The sequence below is a fragment of the Cynocephalus volans genome, chromosome X (genome assembly GCF_027409185.1).
Source record: "Cynocephalus volans isolate mCynVol1 chromosome X, mCynVol1.pri, whole genome shotgun sequence".
In the NCBI taxonomy this organism is placed as follows: Eukaryota; Metazoa; Chordata; class Mammalia; order Dermoptera; family Cynocephalidae; genus Cynocephalus; species Cynocephalus volans.
In genome coordinates this window covers 17,928,553-17,950,102 of record NC_084478.1, presented here as the reverse complement: position 1 = coordinate 17,950,102, position 21,550 = coordinate 17,928,553, and the positions used below count along the sequence as shown (strand labels likewise).

The 21,550-nt window shown below is 41.3% G+C and overlaps 1 protein-coding gene across 2 annotated transcripts; it reads left to right on the top strand.

Moving 5' to 3' along the window:
• The first annotated feature begins 1,129 nt into the window (after window positions 1-1,129).
• Window positions 1,130-20,309, top strand: GEMIN8 (gem nuclear organelle associated protein 8). 2 transcript variants are annotated; one of them, XM_063084102.1, is made up of 4 exons: window positions 1,130-1,236; window positions 9,760-9,804; window positions 10,424-10,877; window positions 19,370-20,309. In XM_063084102.1, the coding sequence occupies exons 2-4, from the start codon at window positions 9,793-9,795 to the stop codon at window positions 19,624-19,626; spliced, it is 723 nt and encodes a 240-aa protein (XP_062940172.1). In that variant the 5' UTR covers window positions 1,130-1,236; window positions 9,760-9,792; the 3' UTR covers window positions 19,627-20,309. The 2 variants fall into 2 exon arrangements, with proteins under 2 accessions (XP_062940172.1, XP_062940173.1); XM_063084103.1 differs by lacking the exon at window positions 1,130-1,236 and adding an exon at window positions 1,313-1,379.
• Window positions 20,310-21,550: the final 1,241 nt, after the last annotated feature.

The following is a 21,550-nucleotide window of genomic DNA, read 5'->3' as shown; positions in this document are numbered from 1 at the left end:
TGTAAGCAAAATAGTCCTTCCCTAAGGTACTATCAGTATTTTTCAAATTGAGATATTTTACATTCTTTTTCTCATACTTAATCTTCAAAATCAGTGTGTAATTTACCATTACAGCAAATCTCAGTTCAGACTACCTTTCAAGCTTTCACAGCCACATGCGGCTAGCGACTAGCACAATGGACAGTGCAGATATAGAATAATACTTGGCACATGGTAGACATCCAGTATATATTTGTTAAATAAAGTTAATATTCTTCTACACTATTCTGATTCCTCTATAGTATAGGAATAACATGATAATAATATCCACGCCATCAATATCGCCTAATTGACTTAGCCATTTCCTCCTGTTGGGCATTTAGATTGTCCCCAGTTTTCACTTTTTTAAACAATCTGCAATGAACATCCCGTTCACGCCTATTTTTCCTTGGAATAAATTCCTGGAAAGTATGCCCCCTTTTTAGGACTCTCGCCACATTTTACCAAATTACCCCAGAAAGGATATTCCACTCAGACTTCTAGTGGTTTCTGCTTGATTATTAATGACTCCTCTGCAATGCTAACAGGGCAAGTAGTGCTGATGGTGATTATGATGACAAAAATATTCACAGGTACTATTTTCGTCTGCTATAATGCACAGCTTATGGATGAGAAACACGAGGCTCCGGGAGGTTAAATAAACTAAGCACTGGAATCACACTCAAACTCAGATATGAGGGAATCTATTTGCAAAGCCTGAGCGTTTTGCCCTGGGCCACAACCACCCTCCGATTTAGTTAAGACAGAAAAGAAAAGAAAGAAAGAAAAGGCTAAACAAAGACAAGGGATCGAAAATGAGAGTTAAGGGAAGAGGAGAAAGTGAAAAGGCCGGGGAAGGGGCCGCGCAAAAGCGACCCTCGCCTTCCCGTCCCGCTCCACCCGTCGGTGGACATTATCGCCGCCCGACCCCGACACAGGCCCCAGTTCCGGTGCGGGGACCCGGCGTAGAACCCAGCTCTCCGCCCCGGGCTCCACCCCGGGCAGCAGGTTCCCATCCTGTGACCGCCCTCTAGCACGCGCGGACGTGACGTCAGCGGCGCGGGCGGGACTTCCGGCGCGCCGAGGCTACGTGACCCTCACCGGAAGCGCGTTTCTAGTCGCCCGGCAACAGCCCCCCCACTGCCCCTCTGTTTCCCCTACGAAAAATAGGTCCCTGCTCGCCCACCGCCCAGGATCTTCAAGCTCCGTGCCGACGAGGTGACTTCGGGGACGGCTGGGTTTCCTTTGGGGAGTGAGGGAGGAGCCTGGAGGCCCCGGGACCTGGCTGCCTCTAAGGCGGGGAGAGCCTAGGTCTTGGCAGTCACGTTGTCGTCCTAATTACCATCAACCCACGGCCAAAGGTGGGGCCAGAGGCCCGTGAGATTCCTAAGTCAATGCAGGTTAATTGTGAGAGAGGACTAGTTACAGAGACTCTTAACTCTGCCGTGCTTCCGAATCACTGGACGACTCTTAAGGAGTCTGACGCCTGGCCCCCATCCCAGACCAATTAAATTGGAATCTCTGGAAGTGGGGCCCAGGCACTGGTATTTTTTTTGAAAGCTCCACAGGTGATTCTGATGTGCTGAGCACCACCATGTTAAAGTCTGTAGGTGAATTCACATTTTGTCCATCCAGCCCAGTGTCTGAATAGAAGATCGCCCAGGACGGCCTCATCCTTGGAGAGTTGTCTAGGATATTGGCCCTTCTACTCAACAATTGGGGTTTTCATTCTTTATCCTCGCACGTTGACCTTTGTGGGAGGTCAGAGTTTTGGGTGGAAGTTATCTTCAGAACATTTGGCACCTGAGATCGTTTATGGGCCTTACCTAGTCAGCCCGCTTTTCTTGATCAGTAATGAGATGGAGTTGAACCAGTGGCAAAGTGACTTTTATCTCTGAAATCCTGAGATTCCCTTAGTACAGATCAGAAGTTTCTGATCAATTTCCCCCCCCCCCCCGGAATGATTTTTAAACTTGCTTCACAGGCTAGGCTCTGTATCCAGCTGTTTTTCACCCCACGTCAGAACATTACCTGAAAAATCTAGGCTAAAGATTAATAACACAACACTTCTGCGATTATTTACTCTCATGGCTCTCATTAATTCTGGGATGGGAGATCCTTTAAAAATACAATTTGTACTGGTATAGTTTATCAGAGTAACAGTCCCTTTGGGATGGTGTTGTGAACAGAAACCACTTATTTTAAAAGATTGTTGGTTAGTAATTTTGGATAAGCATATCTGAAGGCGAGTTTACAGTGAGGTGTATAAATCCCCTCTGTGTGTTCATTGCTGTGCTAAGTATACAAACTAAAGTTCCAGAGGGAAATTTTCATTCTAAAACTGTTTTACAGACAGACAGTGATGGATTTTTTTTTTCTTTTTTAAAGGATCCAATATTTAAAGATTGAGTGAGATGAGAAGAATGGGGGGGAATTGAGGCTAGAGTGGAGGTTGCAGAGTTTACAAACTAGGCACAGAACTCTTGGAACTACTTATCTACAATAAGAAATCCAGCCATAGAACAGTTGGACAAGTGAAAAAAGAATGTAACTGTAGTTGATCAAAGGCCTGACGAATTAGAAACATCCTTGAAAACATATTAATATATTTAAATATTTGTTTTCTGATAAGATTTGAGGCTTTATAGGCAGTTATTTTAGTTACTAGCTTCTCAGTGATTTGGGGGAGTAGAGGTAGGAGGAGGGAATGTTGTCAGGAAACACATTTGAACAGCATCCAAGAGCAGAAAATATTAGCTATTTTTATGCTGGAAGGAAGATAGGAAATTAAAAAGGAATAGGTTGTAGAATCCATGCCTACAATAATTAAGTGCCCAAGTGAGTGAGGCATGGTGAGTGCCGTATAAATTCAGAAAAAAAGAGATTAACATGGAATTACCATAAATATGTTTATAGAAGAAGTAATACTTGCAATAAGACTCCTGAAATGTACTAATGGTTTTAACCACTTTAAACTAGTCATGGTTTTTGCTGATATGCTCTTAGTTTGCAGTACCTGCCTATTCAACCCTTATTCCTTTATGGTCACACTAGGTTTTGCTGTATGACGTATATGCTTGCAGTGAAGCAAATTTATCTGTTTCCTCTTTGAACTGTATTTATGTCGTTCTCAATTTTCAGTTATCTCGGTTTTCAGTTTTCCCATTGCCTGTTGTGTCCATGAGTCAGAGGGTAACTTTGTTCGTGTCCTATTTCACTTCTGATTCTGACGCTAGTCACATGGGGATTCAGTGAACTTGCAAATAAATCCATGCACAAATCCATCACTCTTGCTGACAAATTAAACAATGCCCCTCTGTGGGTGGAATGCTATTTGTATGAAAAAAAAAAAAAGGAGAAGAATTGTTAACTACATCCTTTCAGTCTTTCTCCTTCCCCATGCTATGCCTTCTTTGTGGCAATACTTATTGGCAGCATCCAGAAGAGAGTAAACTGAGGTTTGGGATGGAGGAAGTGAGGAGAAATGAAAACTGAGTTTTGTGGCTCCCTACCCCATCAGTGTTAACAGTGGCTGTTATAGACGAGGAGGTGCAGGCTTTCTGAACACAGTGGCATGTGCACTTACAGCAGGCCTGTGTCTAGCTGAAAGATGGAGCTTGGACTCCTGCATGTGGAAGAAGGCCATTCAGACTTGAGCCATCTTTGATGTCCAAATCACTAAGCTGGGACCATGCAAAGCCACAGGAGAGAGCCCATGATGGTATCAAGCCAGATGAGCTGCCAGCCTCAGCAACCAGCTAGCAGTAAGGGGAGGCCTGCCCAAGCAGGTGAGGCAGGAAGCAATGCCCTCAAAAAGCCCCATTTTATTACTTATCTTTGAGGAGGTTCCTCCTGGTGTGTATTATTGGAAGTCATCTTCTCTGATAGGGTTAGTATTGCACGTGTAGAGAGAAATTCCTTCGAACCATATATGACTCAATTTGTCATTCCAGTTTCTCACTGTGCCTTCATTTGTTTTGCTGTAGTCTCCAGCAGACCCCCTTCCTTCTGCTTTGAAATGTTGTGTACTGAAGGCCTAATCAGGTCCCCTAAATTATCTGGTTGGTTCAGAGAACCAAATCAGTGGGAGCTTTATAGGAAAGGTCCGACTTTCAGGGCTTTAGCCAGAGTAACTTATTTAATGATTGACTTGTAATGTATTTTCATGTGTTTAATTTTCAGAATTCTAGTGGAAAAGGAAGATGGAGAGGAAAATCTAGTTACAGAGTATACATTATAGTTTTGAGGGGAATCTGTGTTTTTATTTTATTTATCTGGTTGCTGTGACACATCCTAGATCCTATATAAGAATATAAATATGCAATAAAAATAATATATATGATGCCACTATCTTTTTTTCTGTAAGTATTTGATTTATCACTGAGAAAAAACACTGCAGCAAATTCTGTTGGCTTCAGTAAAACCAAGTAATCTTTAACATAGCTACTACACTCCAAAATTGAAGTCAACACAGTCATTACTACAGATTACTTATTGAAAAAATCTATCCTGAAGAGAAAGAAAATTAGGAAAAAGAATTTAAACAGTCCCTCCAAACCACACATTTATAAATATTGTCATATTTAAAATGCTTGAAAAGCATGACTTCTCCATTAATGGAAAAGCAGTTTGCTATTTGATCTTTCAACAAAGCCACAGTACTTATTTGTGGCATTTTGGGGTAACTTGATGGAAATAGTCACACTGTATCCATTGAAAACTACAAAGCTCTTATCTGTTGTTCTTCATGTATATTTATGCATTTAAAAATACATCTTTCAGAGTAAGCAGATTGATTGTAGAGTAAATGCATTTTTTTAGAGATGCTTATATAGGAAAATATATCTTTCAAGACTTGGAAGCTCTGTCTTGCCTGTAGGCCTCAGTAGTGTTTAGTGAATGACCTCAACCCTGTTTTTTTCCTTCCTTCTTTGGTGGCTGAGGACAGACGATGAATTCAGTCTCTGTACTCGCCTGGGCTCAGCTGGTGGTGACCATTATGCCATTGTGCTCACTGGGGAGGGCAACCCAGTTTGTAGAGCTGTGGATCCCGGCCTTCCCTGACATTACCAGTCTTTTCTTTCAGTGCTGTCAGCCTATTAGGAGAAAAGTTATTGTTCAGTCCATGAAGGCTTGTGCTGTGAAAAAGTAGGAGACAATCCCAGGGCGATGGGGAATGAAAAACAAAATTAAAGACTATTGGAAGGGCATCTAAGTCTGCTGCAACCATAAGCCTTCTTTTCTTTGAGAGGTGGTGGTGTCTGAAAGTGTTGCTATAATGTGTAGAATTATTTTATTGTTGGCTTTTCAGAAACCCAGACATTCTTGTTAGGTCCTTAAGCTCTCTGTGTGGAGAAAGTAATCAGTTTAAAAAAGTAAAGGAGGACCCATTTTTAGAGGAGGTTCTTTTCTTCCCTTGGGAGCTGACTGATGAACTGCTCACTTAGCAGGGAAGAAGAATATGCATTCCCTCCAGGGAATAGATACTCAGAACTCTGTCCTGCTTTCCATCATTGTTGTGTTACTGCTCAGCACGTGGCAGCTAGCAGGTTAGCAGGGTCTCTGTCAGAAATCCCGGCTCTAGGGCCGAGCCCGTGGCGCACTCGGGAGAGTGCGGTGCTGGGAGCGCAGCGACGCTCCCGCCACGGGTTCGGATCCTATATAGGAATGGCCGGTGCACTCACTGGCTGAGTGCTGGTCACGAAAAAGACAAAAAAAAAAAATCCTGGCTCTGTGTGTGCTTCTAAGCCCTGTCAATTGATACTGTTCTGCAGAAGATTCATTTGTTTTTTTTGTTTGTTTGTTTGTTTGTTTGTTTGTTTGTTTGTTTGTTTTTTGTGACCGGTAAGGGGATCGCAACCCTTGGCTTGGTGTCGCCCACACCGCGCTCAGCCAGTGAGCGCACAGGCCATCCCTGTATAGGATCCGAACCCGCGGTGGGAGCGCCACTGCGCTCACAGCGCCACACTCTCCCGAGTGAGCCAAGGGGTTGGCCCCTCATTTGTTTTTAAGTAAGCCTTTAAATGTCTATGTAGATCTTTAAGAAATGGTTTCACTTCCTTATTTAGTCATGGAGACTATTTTTTTGCCCCAAATATTAGAAACCAGTCACCAAGATTGTTGATGGTCATAATCAGTTTTCTTGCTTCTGCTAGTCTTACTCCAAGCCTAATAATTTATGAAATGTATGAGAATCATGAAGTTTCTCCAATGAGTTCCAACTGGAAAGTGTGGAACAATTAGGATGCTCAATACTTTGAGGGCAGAGTCCGCACAACTTAATAATGTGTTAACGTAAAACAGAGGTGGGCGAAAGATGGCCCACAGCCTGTTTTTTGTACTTCCAAGGAGCTAAGAATTGTTTTTACATTTTTAAAGAGTTGTTTGCTGTGGTTTTGGTGCATTTTTTTTTTTAAGCAAAGAAGAATATGAAGACTATAAGACAAAGATTGTATGTGGCCTGCAAACCTAAAATATTTACTATCTGGCCCTTTACTGAAAAAAATTGCTGGCATAAAATAAAAAGAGTAACACTGGAAATACTGAACTAATAAAAATTATAAAGCTGCATGCAAGTTGCTATAAAGCTGTGTGCAAGTAGACATGTTTTTCTATCCCTTATCGTATTTGATTTTTGAGGGTTGATTAATTTGTAATTCAAATCAGTTATTCAAATTGATTAATTTGAATAATCTATAGGATGTTAGAAATCTTAAAAATACTAAAACTGTAAAAGGATATGACCAATAGGTTTTCGAATGTGGGAAGAGAAAATAACGAAGCCAGGGGTGAAATGAGCATATTTGACATACAGTCTCGGGACTCCAGATTTGCTGGAGGGTGGCAGCAAATTTTATTACAAGTCTCCCAGTGGCCAAAAGTATGAGGAAAGCATAATCAAAACAAAACAGAATTGCTTACAAAGTCGCCTGTATTCCATCATTAATATAAATTCATCTTTCCTTAATGGCCTGGGCCTTAAAAGAGTCTAGCACCTTAGCTGATTAGTGAATATATTTTACAGATAGTGGGCACACTGGGCTGAACCTGAACTGCTTCCGGTTGGAAAGCCGGAACTGGTTTTCTCCAGTCATCTCAACTGGTTTTCCTGGCTGCTTTCTTGGAAAGTGCTCAGGGTGTGCTTGGGTGATCTTGGAGACAATGTAACATGGCAGCCCTTCTGCCAAACTATGAGTTATTTGTTGAATCAAAGGCATAAGCAATCTCTCCTCAAATTAGCACTCCCTCCCTTCTTAATCACAGCCATTGACATTTGAGCATCCCGGAGAACATCATGGAATACCCTTGAACCTCTTAAACAGTAGTGTACTTTATCGCTGGCACCTAACTTCTAGCTCTACATAATGGAAACTCTCTTAGCTATCTCGTGGATTTTCAGAATATTGGTGCTACTACCTTTAATGCCATGCTGGGTTTTCCTATTTATAGTTAAGAATAGGATTTGGTTTACAGTAGTGCTCAGTCACAATGATGTTAATTACATATTTGAAGCTGTCAGGCTTCCCAAGTCGGGATAAATGATATTTACATCAACCTGGTTCTAAGTATGTCTTCTAAGGCATAGAAAGAAGTCTGGATTCAAAACTCTTAATTTCTAGAAGACATACAGATGTCTCCTAGATGTATCTAATTTAATTCCTATACTTGTTAATCTATAAAACAAATTTGATTAAGACACACATGGAGTTCACTTTAATGTCATTATGTGCTGCAGGCTTTCAGAAAGCTATCCAGATTTCAGTGATAGGAATATAAAACCCGGCTCTAGTGAATTGACCACTTAAAGCTTGCACTGTACAGTTTAGCGCTCAAGTATATACTGATTTCTACCCTCATTTCATTTTGTTAGTTTTACTTCTTCAGGTGTTAAGCCACCCAAGTATTAACTATTTTGTATTTCTTCAGTAGTAGCCTGTAAAGCACATAACAGTTAGCTAGGTTTTCAGGTTTAAACCTTTGAATTACAGTTTAAAAGTAGTAATGTGAGCTTTATTTAAACTTATATCTTCACTGCATTTGTTAACTTTTTTCCAGTTTACATTCACTGCATATGTGCATATTCCTGAATTTAAGACAGGGTACAGGAAGTGTAGGTTATGTTTAAGGTAAATTTGCAGAACGTCATGTCAGCCCTCTTAGAAATATCCTATTTGAAAGCTTATGTTTAAAAAGAATGTGAATGGTTCTCTTTAAGCTTAACATACCATAGCAAAACATCTGATAGAGATTACAGAATAAGTCAAGTTTATTTCTTAAGGCTTGGAGATTTTTTAAATTCTACCCTATAGTTAAGTGAAGTAGGAAAAATAGGACCCTTTTAGTATCCAGTTTCCGAAGTTTCAGAACCTAAGAAGCTGTTTGCTCAGTCTCGCGTGGTGTTAGTGGTTTCATCTCACAGAAGCTTAAATTCATGTGTATTTTAGGATATCATTTTTGTTTAACTTTTTTTTAAGAACATTCTAGTGTAGGCTGGCATTTTAGTAGCTCCGAACCCCTGAACAGGGGAAAAAAAAGAAAAAAAAAAAGTAAAAATCTATTTTAAATAGGTTGTTAAAGGTGCAACTGCAGATTAAACTCTCCTATAGGTATTTCATGCAGTGAATCGGTAAAACACAACAGACTAGTAGTGGGAAAAGGAGTAAGTCCCAGCCGAGCAGTGCTGTTTGGCAAAGGCAGTCTATGGATGGGGTGCCTTGTAGAGAGTGTCCATGGAACAGTGTCTCCTCCTGCGAAGAGGCAAGATGATTGGGCATGGACAGTGTGGCTGAGAGATGCTTATTGTAGTCAAAACCAAAACAGGCCCATTTGGGAGACTTAAAGCCCCAGGAACAGCTGAGGCTGGAGAGATGTCTTATTTCTCAAATATTCTCATCACAAAGAAATGACAAATTTTTGCAGCAATGAATTTGGTAATTACCCTGATTTGGTCATTACACATTGTATATGTGTATTAAAATATAACTCTGTACCCCATAAATACCTTCAATCAATACATTTCAATTAAAAAATAAATTCAGGGCTGGCCTGTGCCTCACTTGGGAGAGTGTGGTGCTGATAACACCAAGGCCAAGGGTTCGGATCCCTATTATAGGGATGGCCAGTTAGCTCACTTGGGAGAGCGTGGTGCTGACAACCCCAAGTCAAGGTTAAGATCCCCTTACAGGTCATCTTTTTAAATAAATAAATTCAAAAAAATTTCAAATGTGTGTAAACAGATGAGATGGCAGTGTATTATCACATACTAAAAAAATGAAGAGGCTTCTCCAAGTCCCAAACCTAAGACAAGACCCAACAGGTTTCTCCTGTTGGAAAGATGTATTCTACTCAAGCCTCAGGAAAACCAGGGTTAATTTAAATAGGCATTGGCATGAGTTACGGATTAATAAATAAAGCAATGGTTATAAATATTTAGCCCAATACATACTAACTACTAAATATTTATGTGATTATTTTCATAGACCTTACTTTCAAAAGGAAACAAGTAATTGAATGCAAAACCATGCAGGTTCCTTTGACCCACTTAATCACCCCTAAGGTCCCTCCTTTTCAGACCGCAAGGTCATAACCCAGGTGCCAGGGTTTTGTAGGTATGTTGCATGAAGATCAGGCATGGCACTGGGAAGAGGCAGCCTCTCAGGAGCTGCTTTGTGAACCATGAAATAGCCTCATATCACACAGCTGTACTGATCAGATGTTCGCCCTGTGGTGGTTCTTTCCTAGTTTCGGTGCCCATTTGGACTTTTACAATCAGAGATGGCAACAAAGGTAAGACATTTTTGTTTTAACTGATAAGAAAAAAAGGTAAATTTTAGTCTTTAAAGTCTTGGTGTTCTCATTCCATGATGGAGAAGACCAAAGAAATACATCAGAAAACTAAAAGTAAAAGCACCTTTGGGTATGACTAAATATCTCTGATTTCAGGCATTGAGGAGTGGGCCAGGGCCAGCAGCTTAGTGGGCAGAAGGGCAGGGAACCAAAGTCTCATGCTTGTCAGTCCACGTGGTTCTTGGCCGGCCATTTTTAACTTGGAACTGGTCATTTAATTATGGTGGGTAGAGAGGGCCAAGATGATCATTGTGTCCTTATCTCTCCCTGCATTTTATCTAAAAACCATCATTATGAGCCTCTGTCCCCACGTTATAATACTCCGTAACCTTAAACTAATTGTCCTGTGCGTGCCTCATGTTCATGTACTAGCTGGTAGTGTGCGTACGCTTGGTGTCCTTTGTGGGCACGGACCTTTTTTGGCTCAGTAGCATCCTCATGTAGAGTAGATATGTAACAGAAACTCAGTAAATACCCACTGATTAGTTGATGAAATGTGAAGATTTCTCTTGAGAACAAGCTGTTTGGTGTCTGCCCTACACTTCCCTTCATTTTGTAGGCATCAACATCGAAAGCTACCGAGTCTTGGTATTCTCATCCCGTATATGCAAGATACTGGCAACATTACAATCAAGCCATGGCTTGGATGCAGAGCCACCAGCACGCCTACAGGAAGGCCATGGAATCCTATTTCGGTTCCCCCTGGTTCTTCCCTCCTGCAGGTCTTCCCCAAAGCTCTCACAATAACGAAGCTGGATATCCTCAGTCCTGTGACCATCACGTGGCCTTGCAGGATTCCCGCCACAGTTATTCACATTTCAGAAGGTCTGGGCAGCGTCCACGTGGCAGCAGCACGATCCAGGCATCCACAAGAGAAGACCAAGCTTTGCCTGAAGAAGAGGAGATAGAGACCGAGTCAGATGGAGGGGTGGAATGTGACCTGAGCAACATGGAAATCACCGAGGAACTCCGCCAGTACTTTGCAGAGACCGAGAGGCACAGAGAGGAGCGGCGTAAGTTCAGTCCTCTGTATCCTGGTGCTTCCTTTCCTTGCCTTGCCTTTTGCATTTTTTTTTCTTTCCTAATATATAGAGTTGTTTTTGTAACTCATCATTTGGGTACAGGTAATATTCCAAATCCAGTCCTAAGCCTGGAAAAGCTATAGTGATGTTGCACCTCAATCGTATTAGTTTCCAGAGTTGTGTTAGTGCAAGACTTTATTTTTAGTTCCAGAACAAAGCTTATCCTATTTGTACCTCTGCCATTTATTGAGTGTTAGAGACTTCACCAGATGGAGCATGTGTGTACACGTGAGTGCCTGTGTGTGTGTGTGTGTGTGTGTGTGTGTGTGTGTGTGTGTGTTCTCTAATCTACACAACAGTCCCTCAAGGTGTTAAGCCCATTTTACAAATGAGGAAGTTGAATCTTAAGAAGGTTCATTGAACTGGTTCCATGGTACACAACTAGTAATTTGCTGTTAGGATTCAAACCAAGTCTGCCTGACTCTACTTCCTGTGTTTCTTCCTATACACCAGGTTCTGTCCCTGAGACCGCTAGGTTCCTAAAATACTTTTGCCACTTCTCTGGGACTCAGCTCAGAGGTGTTCCTGGTGCTACAGAGGTCCCAAATCTTAAACAGCTCCCTCTGGAGTAGAGATCAGCATGAGTCTTAACAGAATAATAACAAATGCCCAGTGCTTACAACTTGCCCGTTTGGTCCGGCATTGAGGCTCTGTCCCTGGTGTTAGAGAATTGTGGTAAAAGTCTTATATCTTCAGTCAGAAAGCAGGAATTTTCATTTTTAAATATCTTACTGTCTTACTACAAAGAGCTAGAACTGCTTTTTTGTGCTCTTCTTTCTATGAAGATTCACTAGACCATTTATATTTTATGAACCTCTGATGGATGTACGAATACTCTCCTCCCTACCATAACCAGTATTCAGTCCCAATTTTTTTTTAAAAAGCCAGATCTAATTGTATGATGTTTTACATAGAATTTTCCAATACACAGGAACACATAAGCCTGAGAATGGGAGAGTTTTGTTTCCATCTTAAATTATCTGTATTTTCCTAACAATGGGCTAGCATTTATTGCTGCCCACTGGATGCCAGGAACTGAGCAATGGGCTTTGTATAAAGTATCATGTCCTTTTAGCGTCTTTGCCTGTGGTTCTTTACACTACTCGCTCAGTTTTGTTGGCTTCCCTTCTTTTGATTAAACTGTTGACTTTGATGTACATTAGAAAGTACACCCAAACAGGTATCTTTAAAACAGTATTTTCTGTTACACATAGAATACATTTTGTTCCTTGATCTGCAGAAATAAATTTTACCTTTTTTCAAAATACATATGAAACAACCATTAGTCTAATTTAAAAGTATACAGCAAATGAGAGAGGGCAGGCATTTAGCATGTGCACATTTGCTTGGAATGCTGTTACAGCTTTTGAAAAACAAAATGTGATGGAGATAGGGGTTATTTCTGCTGTCCTTACCAGAACGTAGAGTGACAGCTTTTTCCCGCCAGAGATTGATACTTTTATGAGGGAAGTTGTAATTAAGGATCAAAGCAAACCTCAGTCATCTAAAAAGCTGTTTTGAATTATGTCCAGATTTAAAATAAACCTGATAGTTACTCAGTAAAAAAATGGATATGAATGAAATGAAAATAAAATAATGAAATGCATCCTTACCACCAAAGAAAAAAATGTAAGCAGTTCAGTTACGGAGATGGTTAGCAACCATCCGTGTTCCTCCCTCTTGCCCTTGTCAGGTAGAACTCCAGGTAGGTAAACAAAGTCATGAAAATTACTGCTGAGTCATGCCTCGCATTTAATATTATTTTGAATAATGAATGAAGTCTTTCAGTATTAATTATAAGCCTTAAATCAGAGGTTGGCAAATCGTATCCCATAGAGTGCTACACCTGCTGTGATTCTGTGGGACATTTTACAAAATAAGTTAGCCTTTGTGTGCTTTATAAACTTGATGAACTTCATCTGTTTTTTGGATATTATTTCCAAATCTGCTTAGTTTACTTCAAGGCTCCAAACTGCACTATTATCATCACTGTTCTGGGTTGAATTGTGTCCCCCAAAAAAAGATATGGTCGAGTCCTAACTCCCAGCACCTCAGAACATAACCTTATTTGGAGGTAGGATCTTTCCAGAGGTAATTGAAGTAAAATGAGGTCATTAGGTGGGCCCTAATCCCATATGACTGGTGTCCTTATAAAGGAAAAATTTCGACACTGAAAAATCCCCACAAGAGAACACCATGTGAACATTGGGGTTAGGCTGCCACAAGCCAAGGAACTTTCAGAAGCTAGGACAGAGGCCTGGAACAGATCCTTTCCTAGCACCTCCAGAGGGTTTACAACCCTGCCAACACCTTGATTTTGGACTTCTGACCTCCAAAACTATGAAACAATAAATCTCTGTTGTTCTAAGCCACCCAGTTTATGGTAATTCTTACAGCAGTCCTAGAAAACTAAAGCAATTGCTCTGAGAATTTTCATTGTTTCCAAACACAATCTGTGACTGGGACATAAAAGTAAACCACATAGCTCTTATCAGCTCTGTGAAGAAAATTACATATTTGTTTTACCATGATCTAGATCACAAAACCGCCAAAAAAAGGGAATTTTATGAAAACTCTTTTAACTTCGTCTTTAACCTTACTCCTCCCCTGTACTGACATTATTGTTAGTAACAGTATGCAGAGGCAGCAGTGGCGGAACTGCTCACATCACAGGGTCCTAGCCTAGCTCCACCACTCACTAGCTGGAGGTTCCTGTCCTCTTGAGGGCCCCTCCTTTCACCATTCTGTGCCTCAGTTTCCTTGCTTATGAAATGAGGATTCTAATTAATGGGTGGTTAATTATGAAGATTAGGTGAAATTATATGAGAAAGGTTATAGAATGGTGCTTGGTATGACATCAGTACCCAATAAATGTTAGTTGTTATTAGGTGCTAGAAACCCATCCTTTAATGTAGATATTAACCATAAATCTTATACTGTTTGCTTTGATTAGTGTTTGATTGAGATTCTGCATATTTTTAATAAAGATGTTCTGTGACTTTGAAAAGATCATATTTTCTGCTCTAGGCAGCACTTTTCAAGTTTTTAAATTGATTTAGAACATTGAAAATGTGCAAGAATTAAAGTTTTGGTATCTGTCAAATGTAGTCATTAACACAATTTTAGTTTCAAGGATATTCTTGTTTGATGAAATTTAATATAGTAAAGTACATGGACTAGGAAAATGAACCCACTTCCATATTACTAATCATAGCAGTAAACACCAAAGCTTCTGATTCTTTGTGCTTATAAAATGTGTAGTTAGAGCATAATTCAAAACTACTTATCCTAGCATCTCTGCGATGCTTTCGCGTTCTACAGCCTTCCCTGAAAGCATCATCAGATCCCAGGGAAGGGTGAGAACGGGCCCTCATGTCAGAATGTAATCTAAAGACTTGGTCTTTATTAGAAAAAGCTGCCAGGGCCTGGTCCTGTGCCAATAAGAAAATAATGAGCAGCAGGCCCCTAGCATTATTTTTTCCACCAGCACTTTTGGTGGGTACAGGATATGTTCCTTCCAGCAGCAATGAATGATGGAATTCATATGTAAATAATCTGAATGCCCATGGTGCTTTCCAATCCATTACCTTCACTAGAAATTTTCATGGGGCGGGGAGTCTAGTTACAAACACAGCTGAGAAAAGCTTTAATAAAGAGATAAAGAACAAGGGTTAGGGTGAATAATTGGTAGAAGTTGTTTGTTTTGTTTTGCTCTTTGAACCACTAGAACCTACTTGTTCAATAAGGGGAAATTCAACTTTGAACATGAATCATTTAGAGAACACAAGATTTTATAAAATATTACTAGCAAGGGAAAACAGCTAAATTTGAAAGATTTAACTTTTCAGTATTAGTCATTTCCACAGGAACATATAGGTTATGCAATTCATCATCTGAGTCTTGTTTAATATTTTCTTAGGATAAAATCCTTCAGATTGGACAGCATGTCCTTGTTTGTGATTGCTACTCTTCCAGATAGTCTCCAATTTAACATATTTCAATGATAAAAACACAAAAATTAAGTAAGATAAGAACTCCTTTTGTGCAGTGGAAACATGCATGCTTTTGGTTATATGTTATCATTTCCTAACAAGATATTTCTGTTACTTTAATGGTAACAATACTGTCTTGGGTTGAATGTCCTCCCCAAAGTTAATCCCCACTGTAACTGTTGAGGGTGGGAAATCCTTTTGCTATAATCGTAGAGTAGAGCTTTGAAGAGGTGATTGTTGATGGTTTAATTGTGGTCGAGGGCTTTAACAGGAGAGCACATGAGGAGCTCTCTCTCTCTCTCCTCCACCATTTTCTGCCACGTTAGACCCCTGCATTGCTATAAAGCCACCACCAAAGAAGACCCTCAAGAGATGTGTTCCCTAGACTTTAGACCTCCCAGCCTCCAAAACTGTAAGCAGTAAATTTCATTTTTCTTATAATCACTCAGTTCCAGGTATTTTGAATTAAAGCAAATTCCCTTGGCCAAATACCCCACAAGATGAAAGTGCCTGGTAACATTGAGTCTTTACAGCTCTTTTCAATAAAAATGACCAAGCTCTACATGACAAGGCAGCCGTTTGGCTGTGTCTGAAGTGTGATGTTCTCTGCTTCAGTGGGATGATTCTCCATCTGGTGGGCTGAGCCCTCATCTTGTTTTGACAGGAAGAAAAACTGCCAGTGAGTCCTTTCTTCCGTCGGGAGGAGGAAGGAAGCAATAAATAGAAAACAGAATAAGTGGGTGCCTTCAAACTGGGATATTCCAGTCTGAGGTTTACTTGCTCCCCTGAGTCAGTGTGCATTAAAGTACTTGCAGATGCTAGCTGTGGCCATCAGCACATGGCCAGTCTGAGAATATTTGGCTTTTTTTTTTTTCTTGGGTGGCTGCCGGTACAGGGAACCAAACCCTTGACCTTGGTGTTGCAAGGCTTCGCTCTAGCCAACGGAGCTAACCAACCAGCCTGAGAGCATTTGGTCTTAAACAGACTTCTCATTTGCAGTCTCGCCTTAGAATTTTTTTTTTTAATTGTAAGTAGAGGCGAAGCAACTGAAATGGAAGGGAATAGAGTCCGCCCCAACTCACTGGTGCTCCTACCCTACCGCCCCCCAGTTGCTCTGTTGTGGATGCTCTAATGGTGAGGGGAGCTCTGCCCAGCCCCTTTGAGATTTGAGCATCTGTTTCTGTGTCCCTGGGTTGTCATCATTTTTCTCTAATAGCATCTGGAAGGAAAAGAGTTGTTTACAAAAACTAATGTATGGCCTTTGTCCAGGCATTTACTCAACAGTTATTTCCTGAGCACCTGCTTTGTGTCAGACGTTGCTGAGGATACAACAAGGAGTAAAAGGACAGTGCCCTTCCCCATAGAGGACCCCCGCGGGGCCAGTCACAGGTGCCAGCAGGTCTGTCAGTGCAGGGGACAGGCTTCGCTCCCATTATGTCAGTGTTTTAGGGCAATTATCCACTGTGTGGGAAACCATGAGACCTCCAGATCTCCTGAGAGACAGAAGGGACCAGGGTTGGGCCTTAAATTTTCATGAGGAAGACTGAATGGGAAGGAAATACGAGTAGAGAACCAAGGGCAAAGGGCTGTGTCTTTTATTCTCACACTGTCTGAACTTTATTAAGAATTGAAATCCTATGATGGTGGCCCGTGAGCATGCACTGATGTGAACTTGGAAGGTCACACAGGCTTCGCTGACTGCCGGCAGGTAGCTTTGTGTTAACATCGTGTTTCCTTCACAGATGTCAACAATAAGGAAAAACGTCTGTCTCCATATCATTGTTATAGCTATTTAATATCTGTAAGATGGTTTTTATCAGAAGAGTAACAAATAGGAAGTGTAATTATAAACATTTTAAATTATAAGGAAAAGAAAAATAAAGGTGCAAAAGTAAAAAGGCTAAATTCACATAGCCAAAGATCTGAGAACAACACTAAGATGGCTAAGATCCCAGTGTTTGTTAAAACTTCTAATCTCGGTAACTCAGATTTAGACAGGAAGTTGAACATCTCTTGTGTCACTAAATCTGTGGATGAAGCTGATTGTAGTCTTGGGACAGTTTGAGAGGAATGTGACAGTGATCTAGGAACCTCTTACTATGGGCTCTGGACGCAAAGGCTCGGAGGTGCTCAGCAGTTCCAGGCAGATGAAGAAGCAAGGGCAGAAGGATTGCTGACGTGTCCACGGCTGCTCGTAGGTGGCAGAATCTTGTGCCAATGTGGGAATGCAAGGCCTGCAGATGAGTAGTGCTTGAGTAAGAGATCCTGCGGTTCAATTCCGCCCTTAATGGAAAGCTCAGTGTGGAATCTGCACCAGCCCCCTGCCTGGTTGAATTCTCAGAAGGTGCTCTTTTACCACCTTTGGAAGAGATGAGTGTGAGAGGCCTGTGCATAGTCTTAGTGACCAAACAGACCTCATTAGTCTATAACTACCCACCCCAAAACCTAGTGTCCTAGGTCACCTTTCTACTTCCTTCTGGCGGCACCAAGCTAAGCTTTCCTTCGAAGTCCTGTGAGAAGAACAGGGATTGAATCATCTCAGAACAGAGGCAGGAGAGAAAGACAAAGACCTCCAGGGAGAAGCTGGTCCCCAGCAGGGCTTTCACCCACCCTCAGTGCCAGCAACACACAGGGGTCTCGTGGAAATAAGAGGCAGTCATGGCAAGTTGAGTGCTTTTCTCTAACCCACTGCTTCCTTTTTTTTCTGTCCCTGGAAGCTAGCTTGGAAGTCAGAAAAAAGTATAGAAATGGCCATTTTCCCTGGATAATTGGTACCCAGTTCATCCACTCCCACAGAACTCAGTTTTAGAGGTACAGAATTTAAACATCCGTGAGAACTGAACAACTTATATACTGATGTTTCAAACTTGGCAGAAAGACCAAAAATTGGAAACAAATGCTTATTGACTTCCCATTCATTCACATATTAGGCCAGTCATTTGGTTTAGCTCCGTATTTCACAGTAAGTCAATCATCTCTTTTCCGTGAGTAAGGTAACAGTTACAAGGCATTTATTTTGTTTGACAGTTATTTGGCTTATCTGTATATTACTTCCTTATGTAAAAACAAACTGCAGATGTTCTAAGACAGCAGTGGCCACATACATGTGGCCATGTACATAAATGTTTCCAAGTTTGTAAAACTCCTTCCCTCCAACTCTAAGGTGATATTTACAAAGACCAGGATTTATGAGAGTGACTCTGCATAACCTTATAAATATCTCTCTTTTCACACTTGATTAGCTCACTACTATGTTCCCTTCCAGGTTAGTGGAGAGAGGACCAACAGGAAAGAATGATTTATATCATTTTATTCCCCTACAGCCATCTTCACTCCTTATTTAGTAGCATTCTCCTGGTAGCAATCGGAGCTACAGATATGTGCTTTCTGCACATATTTCTCTTAAGAGTCGCTTATATCTATATAAGTTGACTAGATTTTACCTTAAGAAGCATTGATTGGTGAAATGTTTATGTTGTTGCTATTTACATAAGAAAAATTATGATATTGGGACTTGATGTAAAAAATACAGAGGGAGAAATAAATTGAATAAATATTTCTTGCTTTACAGGAATTCATTTAAATTAGTAGAATTTAAAGTATATAAACTGTATCACTTGCAGTTTAACCTAGGCTAACCTATGAAGTGGAAAGTCAGATCCCATAGTGAGAAAACCAACACACTGTTGCAGATGCATTAATATAGCAGGAGGATTAGAAGTCAGAGGTCTTAATTCCATTTGCAGAATTGCCCTTCCGTTGCCTGGTATGATTTGTGTTTTGAATCTGCGGAAGGATCATCAGTCATTGCTGCATTCTATAGTTACTAGCACTCTTTTCCAGGTTACCTAAAATCGATACCTCTCCCAGAGGGGTGGTTTTTCCCCATCACCTCCTTTGTGGCCGTAAGTACCACTTCTTGCAACACTGGGCCTTCCAGGGAGCTTTTCATTTCCATGCTGGCCTGGTACAGGGTTGGAAACCAGGCAAGCTCCATCAGTGTCCCTAGCTGGGCAGGTTGTGGGCAGGCCATGCAGACAAAAAGAGAGACACCCAGGTGGTTTCATTTTTCTCCTGTATTTATTTTCAGGGCTCGTTGCAGATGTTTGGTGGTTTAGGGTAAGGGTTTCCTTGTGCCTTTTTGCCATTTCTATCAGTGTATAATAATTGCTTGATAAGTGAATGGTGGTCTTCATTACTAAGTAGATCATAATAATCGGCAGGTCACGCCTCAGAATCTAGTGAGCATCTCAGCTGGTACACATGGGCCTGATTTCACAGTTGTAAAGGGAAAGCTGAGGGAACGGGGGGGCTGCAAGTGGCACGTCTGGAGGAGGTGGTGGCAGCAGCAGCGCCAGCACCACCACCACTCCCACTCCTCACCACACTCCTCTTGTGTGCGTACGTGTTCATGTTCCTATTTGCCAACAGGGCGGCAGCAACAGCTGGACGCTGAGCGCCTGCACGACTACGTGAACGCCGATCACGACCTGTACAACAGCACCCGTCGGTCAGTGAAGCCTCCGACTGAGAGGCCCGGTGAGCGGCGCCGGGCGGAGATGAAGCGCTTATATGGGGACAGCGCCGCCAAGATCCAGGCCATCGAGACTGCGATGCAGCTGAGCTTTGACAAGCACTGTGACAGAAAGCAGCCCAAGTACTGGCCAGTCATTCCCCTCAAGTTTTGAGCTCTGGGCGCAGGGACCCTTGGGAATGCCTTCTGAACAGGGTCCCCAGTTTCAACCCCTTCCTTTTGGGTACAGTTGCTGGTACAAGAATTTGAACCCATGACCTTGTGTTACAAGGCTGCACTCTAACCAGCCGAGCTAACCAGCCAGCTTGGGTACAGTCTTTTCATCTCTCCTTTTGTATGTTTCTCAGGAAAGAGGGACTTTATACTGAGATATAAGCATGTTCATCAAAGTCCCAGTGAGCACATCCCAGGGTGGGTGTAATACGTCAGCCACTTGGAAGTCAGCAGGATGTATACTGTTCCCAACATGAGAAATTTCCTCTTGACATAAATTGATAATTTTGTATATATTACACTGGCTTTTTATGTTGTCAGTAATAGTGTTCAATTCATTAAAGTTCTTGCCTAGAGCTACTGCCTAGTGTTTTGCCATTTTATATTTTCTTGTCTTTAACCTGCCTGAATTACATAAATGCCTTAAATAAGCCGGATGTCCTCACTAACTCCTTTAGTCCCCACTGAAAATGATCCAAGCTTGAGACAAATACCACTTCTCTCTAATGTAGGGGTTACCTGTGTGTTCTATAAAGGGCCAGAGAGTAAATATTTTTGGCTTTGTAGGACACATGGACTGTGCCATGACTACTCTGTCTTGTAGTGTGAAACAGCCATAGACAGTAAGGAAACAAATGGATGTGGTTATATTCCAATAAAACTTTATTTATAAAAACAGGCTGTGGGCTGGATTTGTTCTATAGGCAGTAGTTTGCCAACCACTGCTCTAGCGGAATGAAACTCACCTGTCTGACTTTATTATTGTTACCTTGTTATCTCTACAGAGCTTCAACATCATACAGAATTAAGAGCAAAGAACAAAAATTCCCAAACCTGGTCACTTATACAGTCTCTTCTGATGTAGAAAATGCACAATTGAGTTCTTACTATATATAGCAAATACTGTTTTGATAAGGGAATACATTTCTGAGAATGAAAATGTTAAAATTGATCGAGCAGTCCATTTATAAAAGCCAGCTGCCTTTTAAATAAGTTATTACAGTGCATTGCCAGGGTGAGCTCATGTTGACCTGAGAAGATTAGCACATCCATCAAGGATTGGTGAAAAGATTTAATATTGACATGTTTCTCCCTAAGAACACTTGGCTTCACATTCAGCCCCTGCCCTGAGACAAATACATTACTTTCATCAGCCCCAGGTGCTCGTTTTTCCAAGCTCTCATTTTGCAACTAGAGTTGCAATTTCTGCTTAGGTATTGCAGACAAAAATCAGAATTAACTTTCCTTTGAGGTGTGACACATGACTAAACTTTCAAATCTTTAGTATTCTTTTTATTTTAAACTCATATGCCTACCTATGAAATAAATGTGACTCAGACACAAATACAAACCAAAGCCTGTGACTGCAGCAGGTGCTTAGCTGTTTGAGAGTGAAATTATTTTTTTAACAAAGGACTCTCATACCTTCCCCCAAAGAAACCACCACGCTGGTCTCAGCTCTGCTGGCTTCGTGACCTCAGGAGAATTACTTTCACCTCTCAGCACTCCTGTTCTTTCCTCATCCTTGAAATGGGTATTAATTCCCCAACATTGGGTCATTATGCAGATCACATTGAGTAGTGCCTGTAAAACACTATTAGTCTGTTTTGTGTTGCTATAACAATACCTAAGACTGGGTAATTTATAAAGAAAAATGAAATTTATTGCTTACAGTTTCTGAGGCTAGGAAGTCCATCTGGTGGTGGCGACAGTGACCCAGGGGTGTCACATTGCAAGATGTCGGAAGCAGAGAGAGAGACAGACTCTCCTCTTTTAAAGCCCTCAGAACCACACCCAGGACCACCATTTTTAATCCATTCACTACTGCATGATCCTACAATCCAACCACCTCTTCAAGGCTCTGC

Bases quoted from the DNA above. Each gene is read 5' to 3' on its own strand.
- GEMIN8 (XM_063084102.1), top strand. The intron at 10,878-19,369 runs GTAAGTTCAGTC...ATTTGCCAACAG, and splicing joins GAGGCACAGAGAGGAGCGGC to GGCGGCAGCAACAGCTGGAC.